Source organism: Lutjanus erythropterus, chromosome 5 (genome assembly GCF_056507025.1).
Source record: "Lutjanus erythropterus isolate fLutEry1 chromosome 5, fLutEry1.hap2, whole genome shotgun sequence".
In the NCBI taxonomy this organism is placed as follows: Eukaryota; Metazoa; Chordata; class Actinopteri; order Lutjaniformes; family Lutjanidae; genus Lutjanus; species Lutjanus erythropterus.
The window spans coordinates 20451024-20470687 of record NC_139321.1 but is presented as its reverse complement, the minus strand read 5'-3'; the positions used below and the strand labels follow the sequence as shown (position 1 = coordinate 20470687).

At 38.6% G+C, this 19664-nt stretch overlaps 2 protein-coding genes across 2 annotated transcripts; one reads left to right on the top strand and one right to left on the bottom strand.

The window, feature by feature from the left end:
* Nucleotides 1–846: 846 nt before the first annotated feature.
* Nucleotides 847–10962, bottom strand: LOC146326743 (uncharacterized). The gene is made up of 7 exons (XM_084719079.1): nucleotides 10817–10962; nucleotides 7530–8858; nucleotides 5869–6020; nucleotides 2843–3284; nucleotides 2535–2670; nucleotides 2216–2406; nucleotides 847–1763 (listed from the first exon to the last, which is right to left on the bottom strand). Exons 2-7 carry the CDS (start codon nucleotides 8346–8348, stop codon nucleotides 1524–1526), a joined length of 1980 nt encoding a protein of 659 aa, XP_084575205.1. The 5' UTR covers nucleotides 8349–8858; nucleotides 10817–10962; the 3' UTR covers nucleotides 847–1523.
* Nucleotides 10376–19543, top strand: rad9a (RAD9 checkpoint clamp component A). The gene is made up of 12 exons (XM_084719083.1): nucleotides 10376–10695; nucleotides 10824–10894; nucleotides 11025–11098; nucleotides 11274–11322; nucleotides 12931–13045; nucleotides 13184–13283; nucleotides 13633–13736; nucleotides 14398–14504; nucleotides 14685–14749; nucleotides 14835–14930; nucleotides 17297–17543; nucleotides 19020–19543. Exons 1-12 carry the CDS (start codon nucleotides 10662–10664, stop codon nucleotides 19125–19127), a joined length of 1170 nt encoding a protein of 389 aa, XP_084575209.1. The 5' UTR covers nucleotides 10376–10661; the 3' UTR covers nucleotides 19128–19543.
* Nucleotides 19544–19664: the final 121 nt, after the last annotated feature.

Sequence of the window (19664 nt, the reverse complement as noted above, 5' to 3'; positions counted from 1 at the left end):
GTGTATTATCTACAGTAGACGGTAATCGGCACGCCCCCAGGTCACTAACAAAGGGTATTTTATCCACGAAAAAGAGACCCACCCCAAATACAATCCATATCAGTTAAAGGTAGAGTTAGTAGGATTTTTCCGAGCTGTTCCTTAATGCATCAGTACATCAAATAACAACATTTCTGGTGGGTGAAACGTGCTGAGCGCAGCAAAACAATGAGAAAAAAATAAGGAAATACAGTGTCATAAGTGATGACTGAAAGGGATTATGTTTATATGAATGCATAGATTGTTTTTTTAAAAGAAAATGTTGCAGATAATACCTTTAAAATGTACATTATATTTAGAATATTACACTGCTTTGTTAAATACTCGACTCTGATTGGTCAATTACAGCATTCTAAGGTGTGTTACATCTGTATAACAGACTGTTGCTATGGACACAGTTCTGAACTGTGGAGGAACAATAAATTGTTTTTAAATCAACAAAATAATTTTAAATCAATATTTTGTGTCAAATTATTTACTTTTTTTTTTAGTAACTGTGTAATAAGTGGGATAATGTGCACTGCAGGATTTCATTGTGAAATAATCCTGCATCACCCTGTTGGGGTTTATTTCACAGTAATGAACTTCTCACTGTACTGTACTTATCCCTTACATATTATATACTTACTTTACGTTGCCTTTGGACGGTCTGTTCCATCAGGAAAACCATCATGAAACTTCTTTGTTTCTTTGTTTCTTTCTCTCCAAAGCCACCAGACTCCTTTAAGAAAAAGGCTCACAGAGCACAGGAGTTGCTGGTCTGACGCTGCCTCGATCAATTAGTTAGTTTGTGATGTTGTGTCAGTCAATCTGAAGTGACCTTATAAGTCACACAATAACAAAAACAAACTAACCGACTGAGGCAGCTGTAGACCAGCAACTCCTGTGTCCTGCAAGGTAAAATGAATTATTTCGCTAATGGAGTTTGGTTGGTTTGGAGAGAGCAATGTTTAGGTTGCGTAAAAGCAGTTTCTCATCAGAAAAAGCTGTCTGATGGAAAGGTAAAGTAGTGAAAATTGTCAAAATATAGTGTGCACTTAAACTGGTATTGATTTTTTTAGGTGGATAAAATATGTTTTGTTGCTGACCCTGTCCACAGCCGAACATTATTTAGCTTCCCACCATCTATTGTAGGTAATTCACTGACTATGGATAAATACATCATACAACCCCAGTTAAATAAACCTGAACTGTCCTTTTAAGTATCCAGAAGAAATCCAGTCAGGCACTGCAGAACATACTCATCTTAACGTGGCATTCAGTTGTCTTTTAAAATTATCTTTCATAAGACAAGTGTAAGAAAAGTCCCAAAATGATGAAGTTATGATGCAATTAACATGTTTCAGAGTTTTCAAAAACACTTTCAAACTAGATGAAACTGCTTTTGAGACAAACTGTCTCACCAGATTTGATTTCTTTTTCATTCATTTTAAGAAAGACGAGTCTGTGTGATTAAGTGCTCAGGTTTTTTCTTTGCAGTTTCACTATCTGTGCTTCCTGCCCGTGTTCTTCCTCTTCAGAGCCCGTATCCATGCAGGGAGAGCAGACCGGCGTGCTGGCGCCACCTCCTCTATCGCTGCCTGCTCCACCTCACACTCCTCTATCACAGAGTCCTCTTCCCCTCCTGACTCCTCTGAGTCTGAAGCATCCATATCCAGCTCTTGAGGCGCTATGGTCACCACCTCCTCTGAAAAACGAACCCGCCGGTTCTCCTCAACTCGCCTCTGATCCGGACGAAGATAAGTGGAATAAAGAAGGAAGGATGAACAGAAAAGGGAAAAGAAACAAGCGGTTAATAAAACTTTATTTTTACTCAATAAAATTTTATATTTGGCCTATTCATCACACAATATTTTGGTAAAACTTAATTTTACAAATCTGTTATTTCTGAACAATTTACTAACAGTTTCAATTAAAAAATTATAACAATATAATTTGGCATTTAATTACATTTAAATTCAGCATTCATGAAGGTTCATGTAAGTTCCTGTACCACTTTACAATAAGATGATATGTGACTATATATGTATAGCTTATTTACACAGTACATACTCAAATCTGCTTACAAATGGCTTGTAGCATGGATTTGGGAGACAGATACTGTTCAGTGGACATTTTTATATTTTATACCACAAGGAGGCAGTGTTAAACACAGCTGGGGTTTTTTTTAACTTACCCTCTTTGTCACTACTTCCATTGAGGACTCTGAATCCTGGGATATGGAGTGTTTGAGGACACCCCTGGGAAGAAAAGATGGAGAAATAGGAGAGTTTAGGCTGTATAAAGTGATGGCGTTGTCATGTTGGGACTCTCCTGTCTCCTCCATCATGTGGCTGCTTGCTGGGCTCGGTGATGATATGGACCCCTCTGTCAGATAAGAGAAAAGAAAAGTGAGTTTCTAAAGATAATATTTCAGCTACAACAAACAGCTACTGATCTCTGGTCACTCAGATACTTGAAATATCTGATAATGCAGAATATTAAGTCATTCTGACCTCTGCCTGCCTCTTTTGCATCACTTATTTTGTCTGTTTGAGGCCTGTCGTCTCTCCTCTCTGCTGACTGATGCTGTCTCTTTCTGTTGAGGCTGAGTTTGCTCTTCAGCAGTGAGTTCGTCAGAATATCTGCAGGCTGCAAAAACAAACAGATAACAGGGTGACTGACTCACAGGGGAAAGTAAAGTCGGGAAGGTTTTCATGTGGACGATACAGTAAAATAATTCATTTTGTAAATACGGAGTGAAGAATTTCGGTTAAAATACAGTCGTGAATAAGTGGGTTATGTATTACAATTGATATCTCACCTGAACAAAGGATGGTGGTCTGGGTTGTTGTCCCTGTCCACTGTCTTCAGACTGCATATCTGATTGGGTATGTCCATGCTCCATTGGTTCTGATTGATCAGTCCCTTTGTGAACATCCTGCTGTTGTTTTCCTTCTGTAACATCCATGCTGACAGGCAGGAAGGCCTCAGGTGATATTTGTGCCATGCTGATTTTCGGACCTGCTGATGCCTCAGGGCCCCTGAAGCTCCACTGGTTGGTCACACCTCCTTGGTGGGTCCCAATCAGAGATGACTGACTGCTATCATAAGGATTTGGTGGGATTTTGGGTTCCTCTGATGCTTTTTGATTGGCTGGGGCGGCTGATTGGTTGGGGGTGAGGAACTTGGCCCACTCTTGACCTGTGACGATCTCATCCAGTAAGCTAAATGAGCCCAGGCCAAACTCAAAGTCACCAGCAGACCTGCAACAACAGAAGAGATTCTCTAACCTCAATGCAGTATGTGCATGTGTGCTCAATTTTATTTAGATCACTTAAAACCACAATTTTATCTCAGAGGTCTTCCTAATCTGTGCAAGATATAACAGCCTCTATGCTAAGAGCCTTGATCCAGATGAGTTTAAAGAACAATATATAAGACCCTAGCATTCAAAAATTAGCACTGCAGTCCAAGTAGTGATTCGGAGAGTGTAGATTGTGTATTAAATGGATTAAAACACTATTTATTAATGATCTATGGTTGATGTGAGTTGTTTCCCCGCGCTCCCTCCCCTCCAGACTCAAAGCTCTTGCCGTTCGCCTGCAGGCTGAAGAAACACAAACTACACAAGTGCAAGACGAGTGCAACATTATACTTTGACACTAACAAGTAACGATGAGTCCTACACTGTAAATTGATCAGCTGTTTGTAACTGTCAGTTGCTGGTCGATGTAAAGTGAAGCCCGTTATCCTGAAAACAAAAGCTCACTGCTCTGAAAATACACATGCTGGAGTTTGAGTTCAGTGACTGCCTGTCTTTCTGCCTGTGACTGCATTAATGTCTTGCTCAGTTTAACCGTTATAAACACCTACTCCTGCTAATAGATTACTAATTATTTCTTATGACTCATAAACAGACACTTACTCATTCCAAATGGCATACTTTTTCGTTTTACTTTTAGTATGTACTCCTTACAAAGTACGCACTGCTGCATGCAGTACAATTGGGATTTACTAGTTCATCATAACAGTGCGCCTTGAACAAGCTCTTGCTGTTGCCGTTCATAGCAAAAAATACGAAGTTAAAAAATATATATGTGATCTGGAACACAGCCAACGAGCTGTCATCTGTTGTGCACTCTTGCCAAACAGTCGATACGACATATCTTCCACTGCGCAGGAGGATTGTGGGTCAGAGTAGCCAGAAAAAATATGCTGGCTTGCATACTCATCTTTCTCTGACATACTAAATGGTATGGTAGTGTGGGTACTGTAATGCACACTCACTAGTGATGTAGAAGCATATTCTCATTTTCTTGCCAGTGTACTAGGCTTCTAGGCTAAGAAAAACTATGGTGCCCAAGGAAATGACAGAGCCCTTTTTTTAAAAAAAAATGAAATTGTATCTTTGTGACTTGTTTTTACTGATTGAAGTCTTCAGTAGGAGCAAATGAGCGGTAGGCTGAGTGCTTCGGAGGGTGGAGAAGTTTAACATTTCTGAGTGATCCTCTCAGGCTGTGTGTGTATATGAGTGTGTGCCTCTTTCTACTATAAGTACATTTACTCAAATACTATATAAAAGTACAGCTTTGAGGTTCCATTTTATGCTAACTTAGTAGCGTTGTACTTTTACTCCACTACATTTATTATACCTGTATAATAAAGCAGTATGAATCCATAATGAGAATATGATGAATTGCCACTGTAAATGAAACCACTCAACACAATATAAATCAACATTTAAATACATTACAGCATCAGTGATAATATTGTAATTATATAACAGCAACCAGGGCCATTCTGCATGCACAACAGGTATTTTTGCAGGTAATACTTTATATGAAGGGGTGTCCATGAGACACATGACATGACACTGTCGTATCCATGAAATATCACCTGCCATGAGGGAGTCTTTATGAATGTTTATGACTGCTGTCATTAAGTGTCATTTAGTCAGCTATGTTTTAAGACAAAGTTGTCATTGTTTCAGAATTACTCATGGCACCATTATAAAAGCATTTGACAGTGTAATAACACTTGATGACATCTTAATGACAAGTCCAAAATGTATCACTGCAGTTGCGATCAAATACACTATTCATTACACACTTATGACGGTCTTGTGACGGCCAGTGTCAAAGTCAACCACACATGACAGTATAATGTTATGTTAAAACAGTGAAAAGCTAAACAGTGTCTTTAAGTTTGATAATTAGGCCTGCTATGGCATGTTTATGACAGGTTATGGTGTTTTGGTCTACAGTCTACAGTGATACATTTTGGACTAAGTGTTATTACACTGTCTAATGTTTTTATAACAGTGTCATGAATAACTCACATACAGTGTCAAAAAATATTTTAAGAACGACATAACTGACCAAATGACACTTAATGATAGCAGTCAAAAACATTCATAAAGACAGTGTTATGTCAGTACTATGGACACCCCTTTGAGTAAAGAATTACCCCATTTGCCTTTTTTTAACTTTAAGTACATTTAGCTGTTGGTCATTTACTTACTTAATACAGAATTTTCACATTTTCAAGAATGTTTTTAAAATGTCATGAGACTTTTGTAATGTGAAAGTGTGTCTGAAGACAGCTGTTGACAGACGTTGTCAGTGACAGGGGCGTGTTTGGCACATCAGACCAGCGTGCAACATCAGCCCAAAATAATACCACAGCTGTGGTTGGAGACGTTTCATAAATACCTTACATATCTCACCCGTGTTGCTTTGAGGCTGAGCAACAAAACCTGACTGTGAGAACTTTAAACTTCTGTCAGGCTGACTTCAGTATTTGTTTTCAGTGTATTTACATTTTTCTGACAGTCTGTTGGTTGATTACCTTGTAAAAGCTTCATTAGTGCTGTCCTCTGTTTGCGTCAGGGGGGTTTTACTGGGATCACCGCTGCCTGATGAAGAGAGGGTCCTGTCTTCCTCCTTGTGTGGTGTGTTGATGAGGGTTTCTGCTGTTAACAGCTGGTTTTGAGGTGAAATCTGTGAGGTAAACAAATTGCATTTTCACATGAAGTAGTGTTATAGTCAAGACCATCTTAACCAAGATCAGAGAGTATCATGACCGAGAAAAGACCAAGACCAAGGCAGGGTGAGACTGTGTTAAGACCAAGCGCTGTCAAATCTCTACCTCTCTCAGCCAGGTGTGGGTGTGGTACTGAAAGTGTAGCGTTTATGTCGGAGCTGATGTTAGCTAACGTTGATATAATGTAATCATATATACCTTAGCTACATACATTGGTTGCATTTGAAATAAAATGTTTTAAATCCATTCACAGTAATGATGGGGGATGTAACAACCCTCTGTCCATTAAACCCTTGAAAGGGTAAGGAAAAACTTCCCCAAAGAAACTTTTAACAAGGAAAAAATATAAAATAACCATGCAGTGTTATAGTAGATGTCGTCACCAGGGCAGGAATTTCATGGAGGCGATGAATACCATGGCTGCTATATCCCCTCATTTTGGGCTTGTGCCCTCAAAGAATTATCTGCCCTGAGGCCACAGTGACCCTGATGCCCAGCCCTCACTGCCCCAGCTGATTTTGCCTCTTTCCTTTCTCCCTTGTTTTTTAGAAACTTTTTTTTATGAGATTCTGAATTCTTATCGCTCAACATCAAGTGAAACATTGTCTAAATAACCAGGACTGTTCGGCTTTGAGTCTGCTATGAGCTGCAGGAAAACAAGATTGTTTAAGACTACAGTTTGATAAATTAACAAACGAATAAGGCAAGAAACTCAAGATATAATGTTACACATTGCTGGATAATGCTTTGTTGACTTAGCTGGCCCAGTGTCCCAAGAAGTGTCACGAGACTAATGAGTATTAAAGCATAATGTTTGTAACCTAATGTTAGTCCTCCTGACTGGCCATCACCATCATCAGATCAGTCCACTGCCAAAGCATGAATGAACCTCTGACTCAGGGGTTTGTATAATACAGATTATTTATAAATAATAACCAATTATTTAGTGAAATAAACTGTTTTAATTTAGTTACCTACTGAGGCCTTTTTCAGATTTCATCCATCCATTTCAAATAAAATTATTCTAAAGCCTTAAGTGAAATTCATTCTTTTGTAGATGCTTGTTTAATTTGGTGGTCTTGCTCTTCTGACATTTGGCCTTAATGCCCTCAAAAAAATGACATCAAAAGGTCAAGTGTCTTTGCTCATCACAGTCCGAAGTAGTCCCACAGTACCAAGACATTTTTTTTTAATTGCGATATTGTAATTTTTTATAAATTGTTACATCTCCAGTAATGGTGTTAATCAATAAATCAGAAAATATACAGGCGATTCAGCCATATCCCTGCGGTCATGGTCTTTACTGGCCTTGAAATAAAATCCAAGTCCTGTTTGTCTGAGACAAGAAATAAAATAAGAGTGGTCACAAGGTCAGAGCTCAAGTACCACAACAATAACATGAAAATGTTTCATTTTAATTTGCATTTAAATACCAGGTGTAAACGAGGAGAAAACGTGCTACTCACTTCAGTTCCTTGCCCACTCTTCTGGTCCTCTCTCTGTTCTTCTTCTTTTTCTTTTTTTCCAAAGCTCCCCGACTTGTCCCTCCATCTCTCCTTGAACTTCTGAGTCCATCTCCTCGTCTTATTCTCAGATGATCTCTGTTTTCTCCTCATGCTGCTGTTTGCAGGGACAATCTGCATGTCTTTACTTTGTGCTAACGCTCCAAACCCTCCATTCCCCACATGCAACACTTTACCCTCTTGACTTCCTGTGTCAAGATTTGCATCTGTGGGGTTCAAGGACCACGCATAGACTTTAGGTATAAAACCCTGGTTCTGGCTCTGGTTCTGTCCCAAGCTTGTTACTGTATTTTTATTATCTGTCGTTACAGAACTCATTTTGTCCCTGTCTGTAATCTCAGAGGAAGTGATATCAGCATCCTTAAGTGATACAGCAGGAAACAGCTGCCCTGTTCCAGTTGGGGTGAGCCCAGGCTCTCTGTTCTCACCCATGTCACCATCAGAGTTATCTTTCTGGGTGGGGAAGGAAACAAGACCCCCGTCCACTTGTTGTATTCCTCCACCTTTGAGGCTTAAGTTACTGTCCGCAACAGGGATCCCAAACTCTTTTGATGAGACACCATTAGTACCAAAGCCATTTACAGGACTGTTGTTCACTTTCTGGAGGTTGGAGGCTCCTCTGTCTCCATCTTGTCCCCATGTGGGAGCACCTGTGGTGGGTACAGGTGTCTGCAGGCCCTCCCTTCCCGGCTGGAGCTTCAGTCTCTGCAGCATGGACTGCAGCAAGACCTGAGTGTCTGTGGGATTGTGTGACTGAGACATCTAGGAACAGGGTATCAAATCCAGAAGTCACAGAAAGGCATGGCAACAACAAGTGCATGTAAACACTGATAAAGTCCGCAAAACACAGAGGGATTGTACACAGTCTTAGGTAATGTGTTGCTTTAAAAAAGATCACCCCTTTGTCCAACTTTTAAGATACCTATAACATTCCAGTCTTTTTCCATTATCCTCTCAACCATATCTCATGGCAGATATCAAGACAGGTCCATCTCTTAGGGTTAATTCTTCAGTTAGGATAGAAACTCTTCTTTTTCCATGTGTAGGCTGTTCTTCTTATAGATGTTTTGGTGCCATACTGCCTCCACTCCTCCATAATCGTCAAAAGTTTCAGTTTTGTCCTCTTATGTCCTTTCAAAGTCTCTCTCATTCACCAAACGTCTATGGTTTCAGTACTCGCAGGTTGTTTCAGTTCTTTTCACCAACAGACATTTATATCACCGTTGGAGGGAGGAGAGACTGTGCACAGCAGCGTTCCTCACATCTTACACACTGAAGCAGACCAACAAGAAAGACCAGTGAGGTGAGATAATTGTGCATTGACAGTGACTCTCCCTCTCTTTCTCTCTCTCTGTCTCTGCCCATCTTTCTACATGCCCTCCCTTCCTTCCCTTTTCTCTCCCGGCCTGGCTCCCTACTCGCTCACACATGTGCACACACACCCTCTTTCTTACCACCATGACCGTTGAGTGGTAATTACAGGGCCATTTTTAGTGAGCAGCTCCTATTTATATGTCTCCAGAATGAAAGAAATATGAAGATACAAGTAGTGATCTCTGGAATAACCCCATTTTATAGGAACTCTGTGACCTTTATTGTCTTTTTTTGTGAATTAGAAACGTGTTTCCTGTTGTTGTAGGAACAAAATATGGAGTTTACCAAAATCCCCTGACACAACTCTGTAGTAGAGCCTGAAGAGTATTAAAAGTATTTGTTTTTAATAATATTAGATTATTTTAGCCACTAACTAGGTTTTTTTTTAGATGTCCTGCTATATTTATGAAATAATTCTTTATTTAAGTTCAGTACAATGTCTGTTATGCAAACAGTGGAATTTCAAAAAAGATTCAAAAAGAAAATCTAAGTGTACTTAAATCAGTGAAGTCTCAAATGATTAAATTACATAATCATATAAAAACGATAATAATGACAACAACAACAACAATACAAATACAACTACTACTACTACTACTGCTAATAATAATAGCTATTCGTGGGAAAAAAAATCATTTACATCAATGTATCATCAAAAAAAAAAGAACATGAGGTTACTAATATTCTTTATTACAATATTATTATGTAATATACTCTATATTTAATGTTGCAGGTGAATGAATTGCAATTTATGTGATATTGAATAGTTTGATGTATAAAAATGTATCGTCTTTTTCTGGTGATCATATGTTTACTATTTAAAATTTTAATCTGCAAAGTAACCTGTTCGCTTAACTACAACTGACACATAAATGTAATTTACTAAGCAGTTTCATAGACTAATGAACAATAACTCAATTTCTTTATCCTTCAAAACAATCTCAGACATTTACATATTTTCAAACTTAATGCATTTATGATGAAAGACAAAAATGGCATTCGCATGAGAAAGTAAAAATCAAAACTGAGAATGCAGAAATAAATAATAAATAAATAAATGATAAATTTATTTTGGTAATGAAACTGAAATGAAACCATTTATGTATTTACTTATTTATTTCTACATTAACGTATTTATTTTTGTCTAATGTTATATTTTACATCTATTTATTTCTTCCTATGTTTTTTACATGCATTTATTTATTCCTGTATTTCTACATTTATTTATTCATTTATTTAATTATATATTTCTGCATTTATTTGAGTATTTATGTATGTGTCTGAATATTAATCATATTTAAAACGAAGCCAACTCTGAATACCTGACCACTTTATTGTTTTGATAAACATGCGGTTGTCAATTTAGAAGCCCATTGCGCATGCGTTCAGTCGAAACTACGTCCTTTCCTCTGAGCTCTTCTGATTGGTCAACAGTACGGAAGCGGGTAATGGCGGCGTAAACAACGCAAAGATCGGTGCGAGTCGCAGCTTAGACGAGCCACTGTGGAAAATAAAACCAAAAAATAAAGCTATAACTAAACGGATTATGTTTTCAGCACCAGCAGGATTTATGCTCGATCTAAAATGTACTAAACCCCCCCTTGCTTACTTCTTGGTGATGTTACGCCGCTAGCTCCGACTAACTTCTAGCCAAGTTTGCTAACTTAACGGAAAAAAGTAGTGTCTAGTTAATTAGCAGAAATGGACTGCGTCGTGACGGGAGGAAACGTGAAAGGTAGCAAACACTTCCTGCCTCTTCAGCCCTTCCTTAAACTACAACATCAGCACATAATAATAATGAGCTGTTAATCGTAATCATGTTGTGTATGTGTGTGTGTGTGTGTGTGTGTGTGTACCGTCCAGTGCTGGCCAAAGCCATCCATTCACTGTCCAGGATCGGTGATGAGCTCTATGTGGAGCCTCAGGATGATGGGGTGAGCTGCTCTGACAACACTGTCATATACATGAACACTTCCTCCTGCCATGCATGTAGTCTTGTGCTTCCTGTTGGTGCACACTTTGCGACAAAGAATAGTACTGATTTGGTTTTTTTTCCTCTTGTAGCTGGCCCTGCGGTCTGTGAACTCCTCTCGGTCGGCATATGCATGCTTCCTGTTCGCACCACTCTTCTTCAGCAGGTGCAGACTGTCTGCGTGTGTATAAACGGCACTGTGATGTGTGTGTGACTTTGTATGTGTCTGAGAGAGAGAGAGAGAGAGAGAGAGAGAGAGAGAGAGAGACTCGCTGATCATCACATTTGTGTGTCATTTCTAGGAGCTTTAAAACAAACTTCCGCTCTCATTTCTTGTGCAGGTACACTGTTCCCAGTGGACACACTTTTCGCTGCAAGATGGCAATAAAGGTGTGTTGAACGAAAGAACTAAGCTATGATTCTTCTAATGCTGTGTTTAATGTATGCCTCATATTAATGGTAAAAAAAACAAAAAACAGAACAGCTCTGTCTCTTTCCAGACATCAGGACCCATTTACTCAAGATTATCCACAGACCTTTCTAGTAAAAAAAGAAACCTGGAAACCTGGGGGGCACTTTAAGCACCACAAGCCAAGTGCTATATAGTATATTCAAGAGGAGACAGACATCTCTATGACAACATGCACCATGGACAAACTGTACCTTGCAGTATATTTGCATAGACTGTAATTTTCAGTCCTTCTTAACTTTCCTTTGCATGGCCTACCAGATGTGTTCAAGTGCTCCCTCATCAACACCACCTGTCCTTAAGGTGGATAGTCAAGTAGATCTTTGAGGTTCTCCCCCCTGAAGCCATAATGATGACTTGTATCACATGACCATAAACTGTACTGAGGGCTCTGTGGTTGGGGTTAGGTCAGGACACAGAGACTGACTTTAGGTTTATAGAACTTAACCAAATAGTTAAAGCATCAGCTATGTAGGTACAGTTATTTCCATCCATCTGTCTGTCACAATGCAAGATTGCATGTGTGGTCTAGAACAGGAAAATAATACTAATTACTCGTGAGGTTCAACAAGAAATACAAGCATAAATTACTAATGAGTCAACAAAGTTAAAAGGTAAAGCACACACAATTGTTACACACATAAACTGAAGAAATTTCTCATCCAGAAATTTGGATGTAGCTCCTTTATTTAAAAGAAGCTACTGCAAGGAACTTTCACATAGTGTTGATTTTTTTAGGCCTGTGTGAACAACCTCTGCTATAACCATAAAATATAATGTCAAAAATACATTTTTCTAACTAAAAATATCATCCTGCTTATTTTAACTGTTAACATTTTGCTCACTGTAACTGTGTGTGGGAAAACGTTAACACAGTTACAGTTACAGAGTCGATGGGAGCCATTAAGGATAACTATATATTCTTGCAGATGATCTTGTTTGCACATGCAGGTCAAATAGAGGCCTCAGTATTAAACTGAGACGGTTTCATAACCAGTTTGAAGTCGTCGTAGCAGGTTTAGGATACATGCAAATTGGTGGATCACCTTCTCCATAAAACCCACGGTTGGAAATCACTTAATTCTATTAATATCTATTAATATCTGCCTTTTATCTGTCATAAATGAACATTAGACTTTCTTGTCTGTATATAACTTCAAAAACTATGTTTCCTGTCATGTTGCTTCTGTGGTTAGGCCTTGATGTTATCTTTGTGCACATTTTGCAAACCCTCTGTGCTATCATATTATAACAGTTGTACCTAGCAGTAACTTCAAAGGGTAGATGACATGTCACTAAGCAGTTGAATTGTCGCGCTTAAAAAGTGTTGTGCAAGCGGAAACTCATAGTTTTAGTGATTAAAGTAAGATGCCACTGAATGTGACTAAAATGTCTTCATAGCATCTTCAGTATAGAATATTAGCTTAATTGGATTAATGAACACATTTCAGTGCATATGGACATAGTCATGTCCTGTCCTTTTGTGCATATTTATTTTTAATCCTTATGTCCCTCCATGTGCGAGTCAGAGTGTGCAGGCTGTATTTAGATCTCTGGCGTCTCTGGAGAAGACAGTGGAAAAGTGTCACATCGAGCTGGACGAGCAGAAGAACCGTCTCACCTTCACCCTGCACTGCAAACACGGTATCAGTGCTTCACGGTGTTTTACATGGATGATTTCAGAAGGATTACATCATATGTACACTGACACATATTTGATTAATTGTCACACATGTGCATTCATTGCATTTTAGTGTACGTGCTTGTGTATTTTTTCTGCAGGCCTCCTGAAGACACATAACCTGTCTTTCCAGGACAGCGAAAGCTTACAGGCAGTGTTTGATAAAGACAGCTATGCCAACATGTTCAGATCCCAACCCAGGTATGTAAAATATTTCTACATTTTTTGTTATCTGAATAAGTTATCTTGCAGACTTAATTTGTTTTTCTGCATTTGTATCTGGTTTTCCTCTTGCCTTGTAATTGATGTTTAAAGAAACAGATTTTTTAAGGCTGATACAGATATTTTTAGGCTACTGTTGATTAAATTTATAAATTCAGCTTCTTAATAGAGTGAAATATGAAACTGTCAGAGAGGAACCTGTACCGAGGCCAGTATCACCTACTGTAACACTGGCCAAAACCCCACAAGTAGCCTGTTTCTGTTTTTGCTTTACTTCATTCAGTCCCTCCTCACTCACAGCTCACTTTCTGTTTGCCATTGCTCTCAGGCTGCTGGTCGACACGGTCGTGCACTTCCCTCCTTCTCTGGAAGAAGTGACTGTGTCAGTGAGTGATGAGCGGATGTGGGTCAGGAACCATGTGGAGGAAGAGGGTGAGTTGGTAGTTTTGTTTTTTTTGTTTTTTTTGCAACCAGCAGCTCCAAACACACTTATTTGTAACACTTGTGAACCGTCTTTTACAAAGCTGTCACTCCTTGTTTATCTATACAAATATTACTAATCTCACATCAAACATTTAATTAATTTAAAATCAAGATGATCAACATTTTAGTGTGACAGAATTTATTTTTAATGAGGGTCACAATTTTTTTGACAAATATATAGAAGTTTCAAATGTATGAATGTGTCAGTGCAGCAATAACTTTCCATGATAAAAGAAAAAAATAAGCAGGAAAATAAAGACAGCTTGGTGTAGTTAATCATATTTACTGATCCACACAGCCATAATGAGTCATTGTGTGTCCAAAGGAGATTTATCATACAAAAACAGGAAACATTGTTTTAATCTGGCTGTTAATGACATGCAGAAATAATGCCAACAAAGGAAAGAAACCCAGTGGTGCCCCTGTGTGGCAGAAAAGAAGAATTGCACTGTCTAGTCATGGCTGTCATTGCCTTATACATTTATTTTTTAAACATTGTAAGTTGACAGCAAAAAAAAAGTATAAATTTTGTTATTATATAAAACTTGTCCCAGATTTCATTCACTCTTACTTTGCTTTCTGTTTCTCTCGCTGCCTGTTTCCCTCTCAGACCAGTCCAAGGCCATGCTGACAGAACTGTGTCTAGCCTCAGACGAGTTTGACCATTTCGCCGTCCGAACTCAGAACAGCGTCACCTTTTGTCTGAAGGAGTTGCGGGTAAGACCAAGGACACAGGGAGGGACGACAGAATGAAAGAATAGGAAGTCAAGAGGGAGAAGATAATGAGAGCAATTTGCAGTTAAAATATGCTTGGTTGAGTTCTTTTTAAAATTTGAGATTTCATGCATTGATGTATTCATTAAGGAGGTTTGCTAAGTGACTTTTTGTTTCATCCAGGGTTTGTTAGTGTTTGCAGAGTCTACTGGTCTCCCTATTTCCATGTACTTTGATGAGCCGGGCAGGTAAACATCCTCACATACAGATTTTAATTTGACCACTTGTGTCATTGCAGTGTACTAATATTTGCATTTTGTGTTTGTGTTTCAGCCCTGTAGTGCTTTCAGTAACAGACAGCGTCCTGGAGGGGAACTTTGTGCTGGCCACACTTTCTGATGACCCCAGTCACCGAAAAAACACAAGACGGTAACGTCGAAACAGAACTGAATGTGTAAAATGATGTGTGGAAAATACTGTTATTGGGTGGAGTCAGTAGTGCTGCAACCAACTATTATTTTCATTACTGATTAATCTGCATATTATTTTAACAATTACTTGATTAATCATTTAGTTTATAAATTATCAAAAATTTGTAAAAATTCCCAGAAAAAATTCCCAAGAGCCTGACATCTTCAGACTGCTTCTTTTGTCCAACCAGAACCCAAAGAAACCCGTTTACTATCGTTAATAACAAAGAAAATAAGTAAAACCTTACATTTAAGCAGCTGGAACCAGCCAATGCTTGACAGTTTTGTTTGAAACATATTTATCAGCTAATTTTCTTTAGATCTACTTAGGGACTAATCGTCTGTCAGTCTCTATCAGTCAGTGTTGTAAAAGGCCAGGGGCTGAAACTGATTTGCCTTTTATCCAAATGGTTTCTTCAGTTCTAATGAAATTTTCTAAGGAAATCCTCAGCAGTTACCCTGCAGAGATGCGACATGATGGATAGGGTGACCAGGACCCATAAAATGACACATGGGACATAAGAGTATGTTTGTGTTGGACAATGTGGGACATGTTACCAATGCTGAGTCTAAAATGTTGATATAATGTTGATCTAACCTAACAAACACTTCTATTCTATTCTACTTCTATTCTGCCCCTTTACTGGTAGAGTTTTGCAGGAATGACCCCTGGAATGGAGTTAGCATGTTAGCACTTCCAGCTCCCTCATTTCAAAGTCAATGTGTGATTTGAATGTTTGTTTGTTTTTTTGGTTATTTGCCTAAAATAATGTTCGTTGTGAATGCAATCTAAAGAGGGATTCACGTTTCGTTCTAGCACATAAAATACATCAGTAAATGCTCCACTCATGAATTTTGAAGCTTTTACGTGTCTTAAAAAAGGCGGTTGCTCACAAGTGGCAAAATGAGATCACAGAGGGACATTAGTAACTTAGTGGGTGGGATGACACTGAGTCATGTGACTGTGGTGTAGTTCATTTATAGCCTAACATTAGCTTCTTACTTTTGGTGATTTCATTTGCGCTTCAAAACTCGTAGAAGTGATGTTTGTTTGTGAAGATTATCTTGCTGAACAAAACGTGTTAGTGTTATGAACTTTTGTTCACTTAAATCTGCATAGTTTCTGACTTTGCAGTTCCTTGTAACTTTCTCTGTTGTATGCAGCGTAGGCAGCAAAGATGGGGACGGGTTAACCTGAACCCAACCCCTATGTGTGCAGTTTGATTGACATCAAACGCCGCCCCCGTGATGACAGCCTTCCTTGCTTTCTTCACAGACATTGGATAAAAGCCAGATTTTAGAAAAGAATCTTTCCTGCAGTGGTTTGACTTTTGAAAACTAAAGCCAATCAAAATATGGGACGTTGTCTTTCTATGTGGGACTAAAGGTGTTGTGGTAGACTTTTGTTGACTATAACCATGATATTTGCAAAATAATTAAAAATATTGATATCATGTTGGTAATACTCATTAGAATACTGTTTTAATATTTCAGCATCTCTTAAACATAGTGTTTGTTTTTTTCCATTCTCGCTTTGTCTCTGTCCTCCAGCACCCCTCACACACCATTTCACCATCCGTGAGGTGTAGTTGCACATTTTGCACAGTTATGGTTACAGTCTCTCTCTCCTCCCTACACTCGTATTTTGAGTGTATGTCCTTTTCCAAAAAGGAGACAAAGCACACAGTTAATAAAATGAAAAATTAATTTTATTGGCAGCATTATTTTCTTTTTAGATTTCATATGGATATCACAATAGTATAATTACAATGAATTATTTTGGCCTCGATACTCTTGTATTGAAAATCTGATATTGTGATTATGTAATTTGCTGGTCTAGAGCTGGACAGTTCCACATAAAGTGGGACACCTGGTCATCCTAGGTGCATGGAGACTTTAGCAACACTTGTAGTATGAAGAAGAACTCTACTGGTAGATGGATGCATTTCCCTTGTGGCCTTCATCAGGATCATCCCTGAACAAATGTGAAATGATCTTGCCAGTCACACCATTCTGGGTGAGATGGACATCATTAGAAAGTAAATTAAACTTCAGAAAAAGTCTTCACCCACTAGTTGGTGCCACTTCTCTGCATGATAAATGCAAAAGATTTTCTGCCCGATATCAAGACTACAAAAGCTCTTTGGATGGACAGTGAAACCTTTTCATTTAGTACATTTAGTAGTTATACGCTGGTTGTGTAGAACTACCAGTAGGCTTCATTTTTAATTACCCATCAGGGGCAACACCTTGGATGCTTGTGTGCTGTTACTGTCAACTTTCTTTTCTCATTCATGTCATATTCGTCTTCCAAACCGTCCTCAGAGCGCACACACCTCCGCCCCCTGATGATGACTTCATGAATGACGACATAGACTCCTACCTCATCGCCATGGATACCAGTATCAAACCAGGTCCCTCAGACACGGGTCCGCCCACACCCCCATTAGCTGATTCCACATGTTCAAAACAGCCCGCTGCAGCCGATCACCGGACGAGACAGCACAGCGAGGAGGAGGAAGGGGAGGAGGAAGATGAAACAGATGATTCAGCCGGACCACCCAATAAGAAGGTATGGTTCAGTTTTCCCATGAATAAATGCAGTAATTAAAAATGTGTTAAGTCAGATAAATGTGTTAATTCATTTAATCTTGTTTTACTCGGGAAATCTCTACAGAAATGTAAATCTCCTTTTTAAGGACATATTGCAGACTGTAACATACCACCTGTTGTTCCCTTGTTTCAGCCAGTTACATCCTGTTTTGTTCAATCATGTGAGAAACTCCACAACCCCCCCCCCCCCCACACACACACACACACACTTTCTTTAGTTATATCCCATTAAATGTCAGATAATACTTACTGTTATTTTATGTACATGAAACATGTTTTGCATGAATATGTAAAAAATTTCCTCATCATATTGACGCAGGAGTCCACAAAGTACTCAATGAATCTCAGACAAGGTAACAAGGTATACAGATCTGTGACTGGAGCAAATGATGCTTCAGTACTCACAAGCTACTCATTTGGTTTTGACGCCTCAAAAAAAAATCTTGATAATACAATTATGAATTATGTTATATATATATGTTATGCAGCCACGTAAATGTCACACTCGCCCATCAAACCTTTGAGCGTGGCAGAAAGGAAATGTAATGTGGTGTGGTGCCACTTTTCACCTGTAGATAAAAATACAGCAAGGTGCACTGTTTGTGGCAGCAAACTGTAAAGCCTTCAAGCGCTTAAAAACAACACATCTTGAAAGTTACAATGAAGCTGAACACAAACAAGATAATTATATGTAGTAGGTCTTCAGAATACTAGACCTCTTTTATATTTGCTTTTGTAATAATATGATAGTATGCGTTGTGATTTTCCAATGATTTTTTTAAAGTAACAATTATTTTGAAAAAATGACAATTATTATTTATTACCTATTTAAAGAGAGTTCCCTCCAGAATCAAAAATACATATTTTTCTCCTGGACTGCAGAGCTATCTATCAATCTAGATTGGTTTGTTGTGAGTTGCAGAGTTTTGGAGATATCAGCTATAGAGATGTTTTTCCTTCTCTACAATATAATACTCCTAAATGGCTTTCGGTTTGTGGTTCTCAAAGCACCATAAAAATACATTAATAAAATTCAAGTCGTCTTTGGAGACTGTTGGAAAAGGACAGACACTCGGCAGGTGATTGGATGAACCATCTGTCTATTTTGGTGCAGACACAAACTGATAACTTGAAGCCCATTATACTGGAGAGAAGGCAGGTGACCTGACCCTCAAATTATCTGTACTGGTGTCAGTAAAATTGTTACAAAAAGTACCACCCAGTTTGATATGGCCCTTCCCTAGTATCTCCTAAATGCTCTAATTAGACAAACCCCTGTCATGGACAAGTTGAGGATCTCTCTGTACTGGCAAATCACATCAGGACATGGCTTTGGGTAACAATTGGCTGTGTATTAATTGCAGAAATGACTTGTTTTACATTTAAAATAAAACATATTCTAATAATAATCTCTATTTTTGTTTTCCTCTCACAGTTCTGTTCCCTGTTCTTTGGATCGGTGCTTCCTCCGCCTTCTCAGATGTCGACTCAACCTATGAAGAGTCAGGATGTGTTGGCCAGTGACAGCGAGGAAGACGTGTAATGAAGCAGAGTCACAGTGGACTTGATGAATGGAGAGAAAAGATGGACTAGCCTTAAACTATATTTGTGTGTGTTTGTTGTATTATTTTTACACACATGCCACCTGCACCACAAGAGATGGACACCCTGAACCCTTATTTTCAATCTTTACGGGCCTGTACAAGTGTTGTACTGGGATTTTTCTTTTTTGTACGTGGGCAAATATATGCAAAGACTGTTACAGTACAGAACAGGATGGCCACTGCAGGTGTATTCCAGATTTGTACTGGACTATAATGTAAATGGTGGAGTTGAAAAACTGGGATTATGTGAAACAGGACATGAAGCACTTCCTGTTTATTTTTCGTTTGGAGTTCAGTTTGTGATCAAGGTGCAACAAAAAGCTCTTCTAAATAAAAGAAATGTATTTTTCAGAAGTATGTAAACATTATTTATTCTTTATTTACACGTCAAAAGGTTCAAGTATAAAACAGATTTAGGATCTCTGTCCAACAACTAAGGTCTGAGGCACTCTAAAAAAAACGCCTCCTTATTCCTC

Excerpts from the sequence above, each read along its gene's own strand:
- rad9a (XM_084719083.1), top strand. The coding sequence starts at position 10,662 with ATGGACTGCGTCGTGACGGGAGGAAACGTGAAAG. Across the intron at positions 10,895-11,024 it reads TGGAGCCTCAGGATGATGGG|CTGGCCCTGCGGTCTGTGAA; the intron begins GTGAGCTGCTCT and ends TTCCTCTTGTAG. Across the intron at positions 17,544-19,019 it reads CCGGACCACCCAATAAGAAG|TTCTGTTCCCTGTTCTTTGG; the intron begins GTATGGTTCAGT and ends TTCCTCTCACAG.
- LOC146326743 (XM_084719079.1), bottom strand. The coding sequence starts at position 8,348 with ATGTCTCAGTCACACAATCCCACAGACACTCAGGTCTTGCTGCAGTCC. Across the intron at positions 3,285-5,868 it reads ACTAATGAAGCTTTTACAAG|GTCTGCTGGTGACTTTGAGT; the intron begins GTAATCAACCAA and ends CTGTTGTTGCAG. Across the intron at positions 1,764-2,215 it reads TGGAAGTAGTGACAAAGAGG|AGGCGAGTTGAGGAGAACCG; the intron begins GTAAGTTAAAAA and ends CGTCCGGATCAG.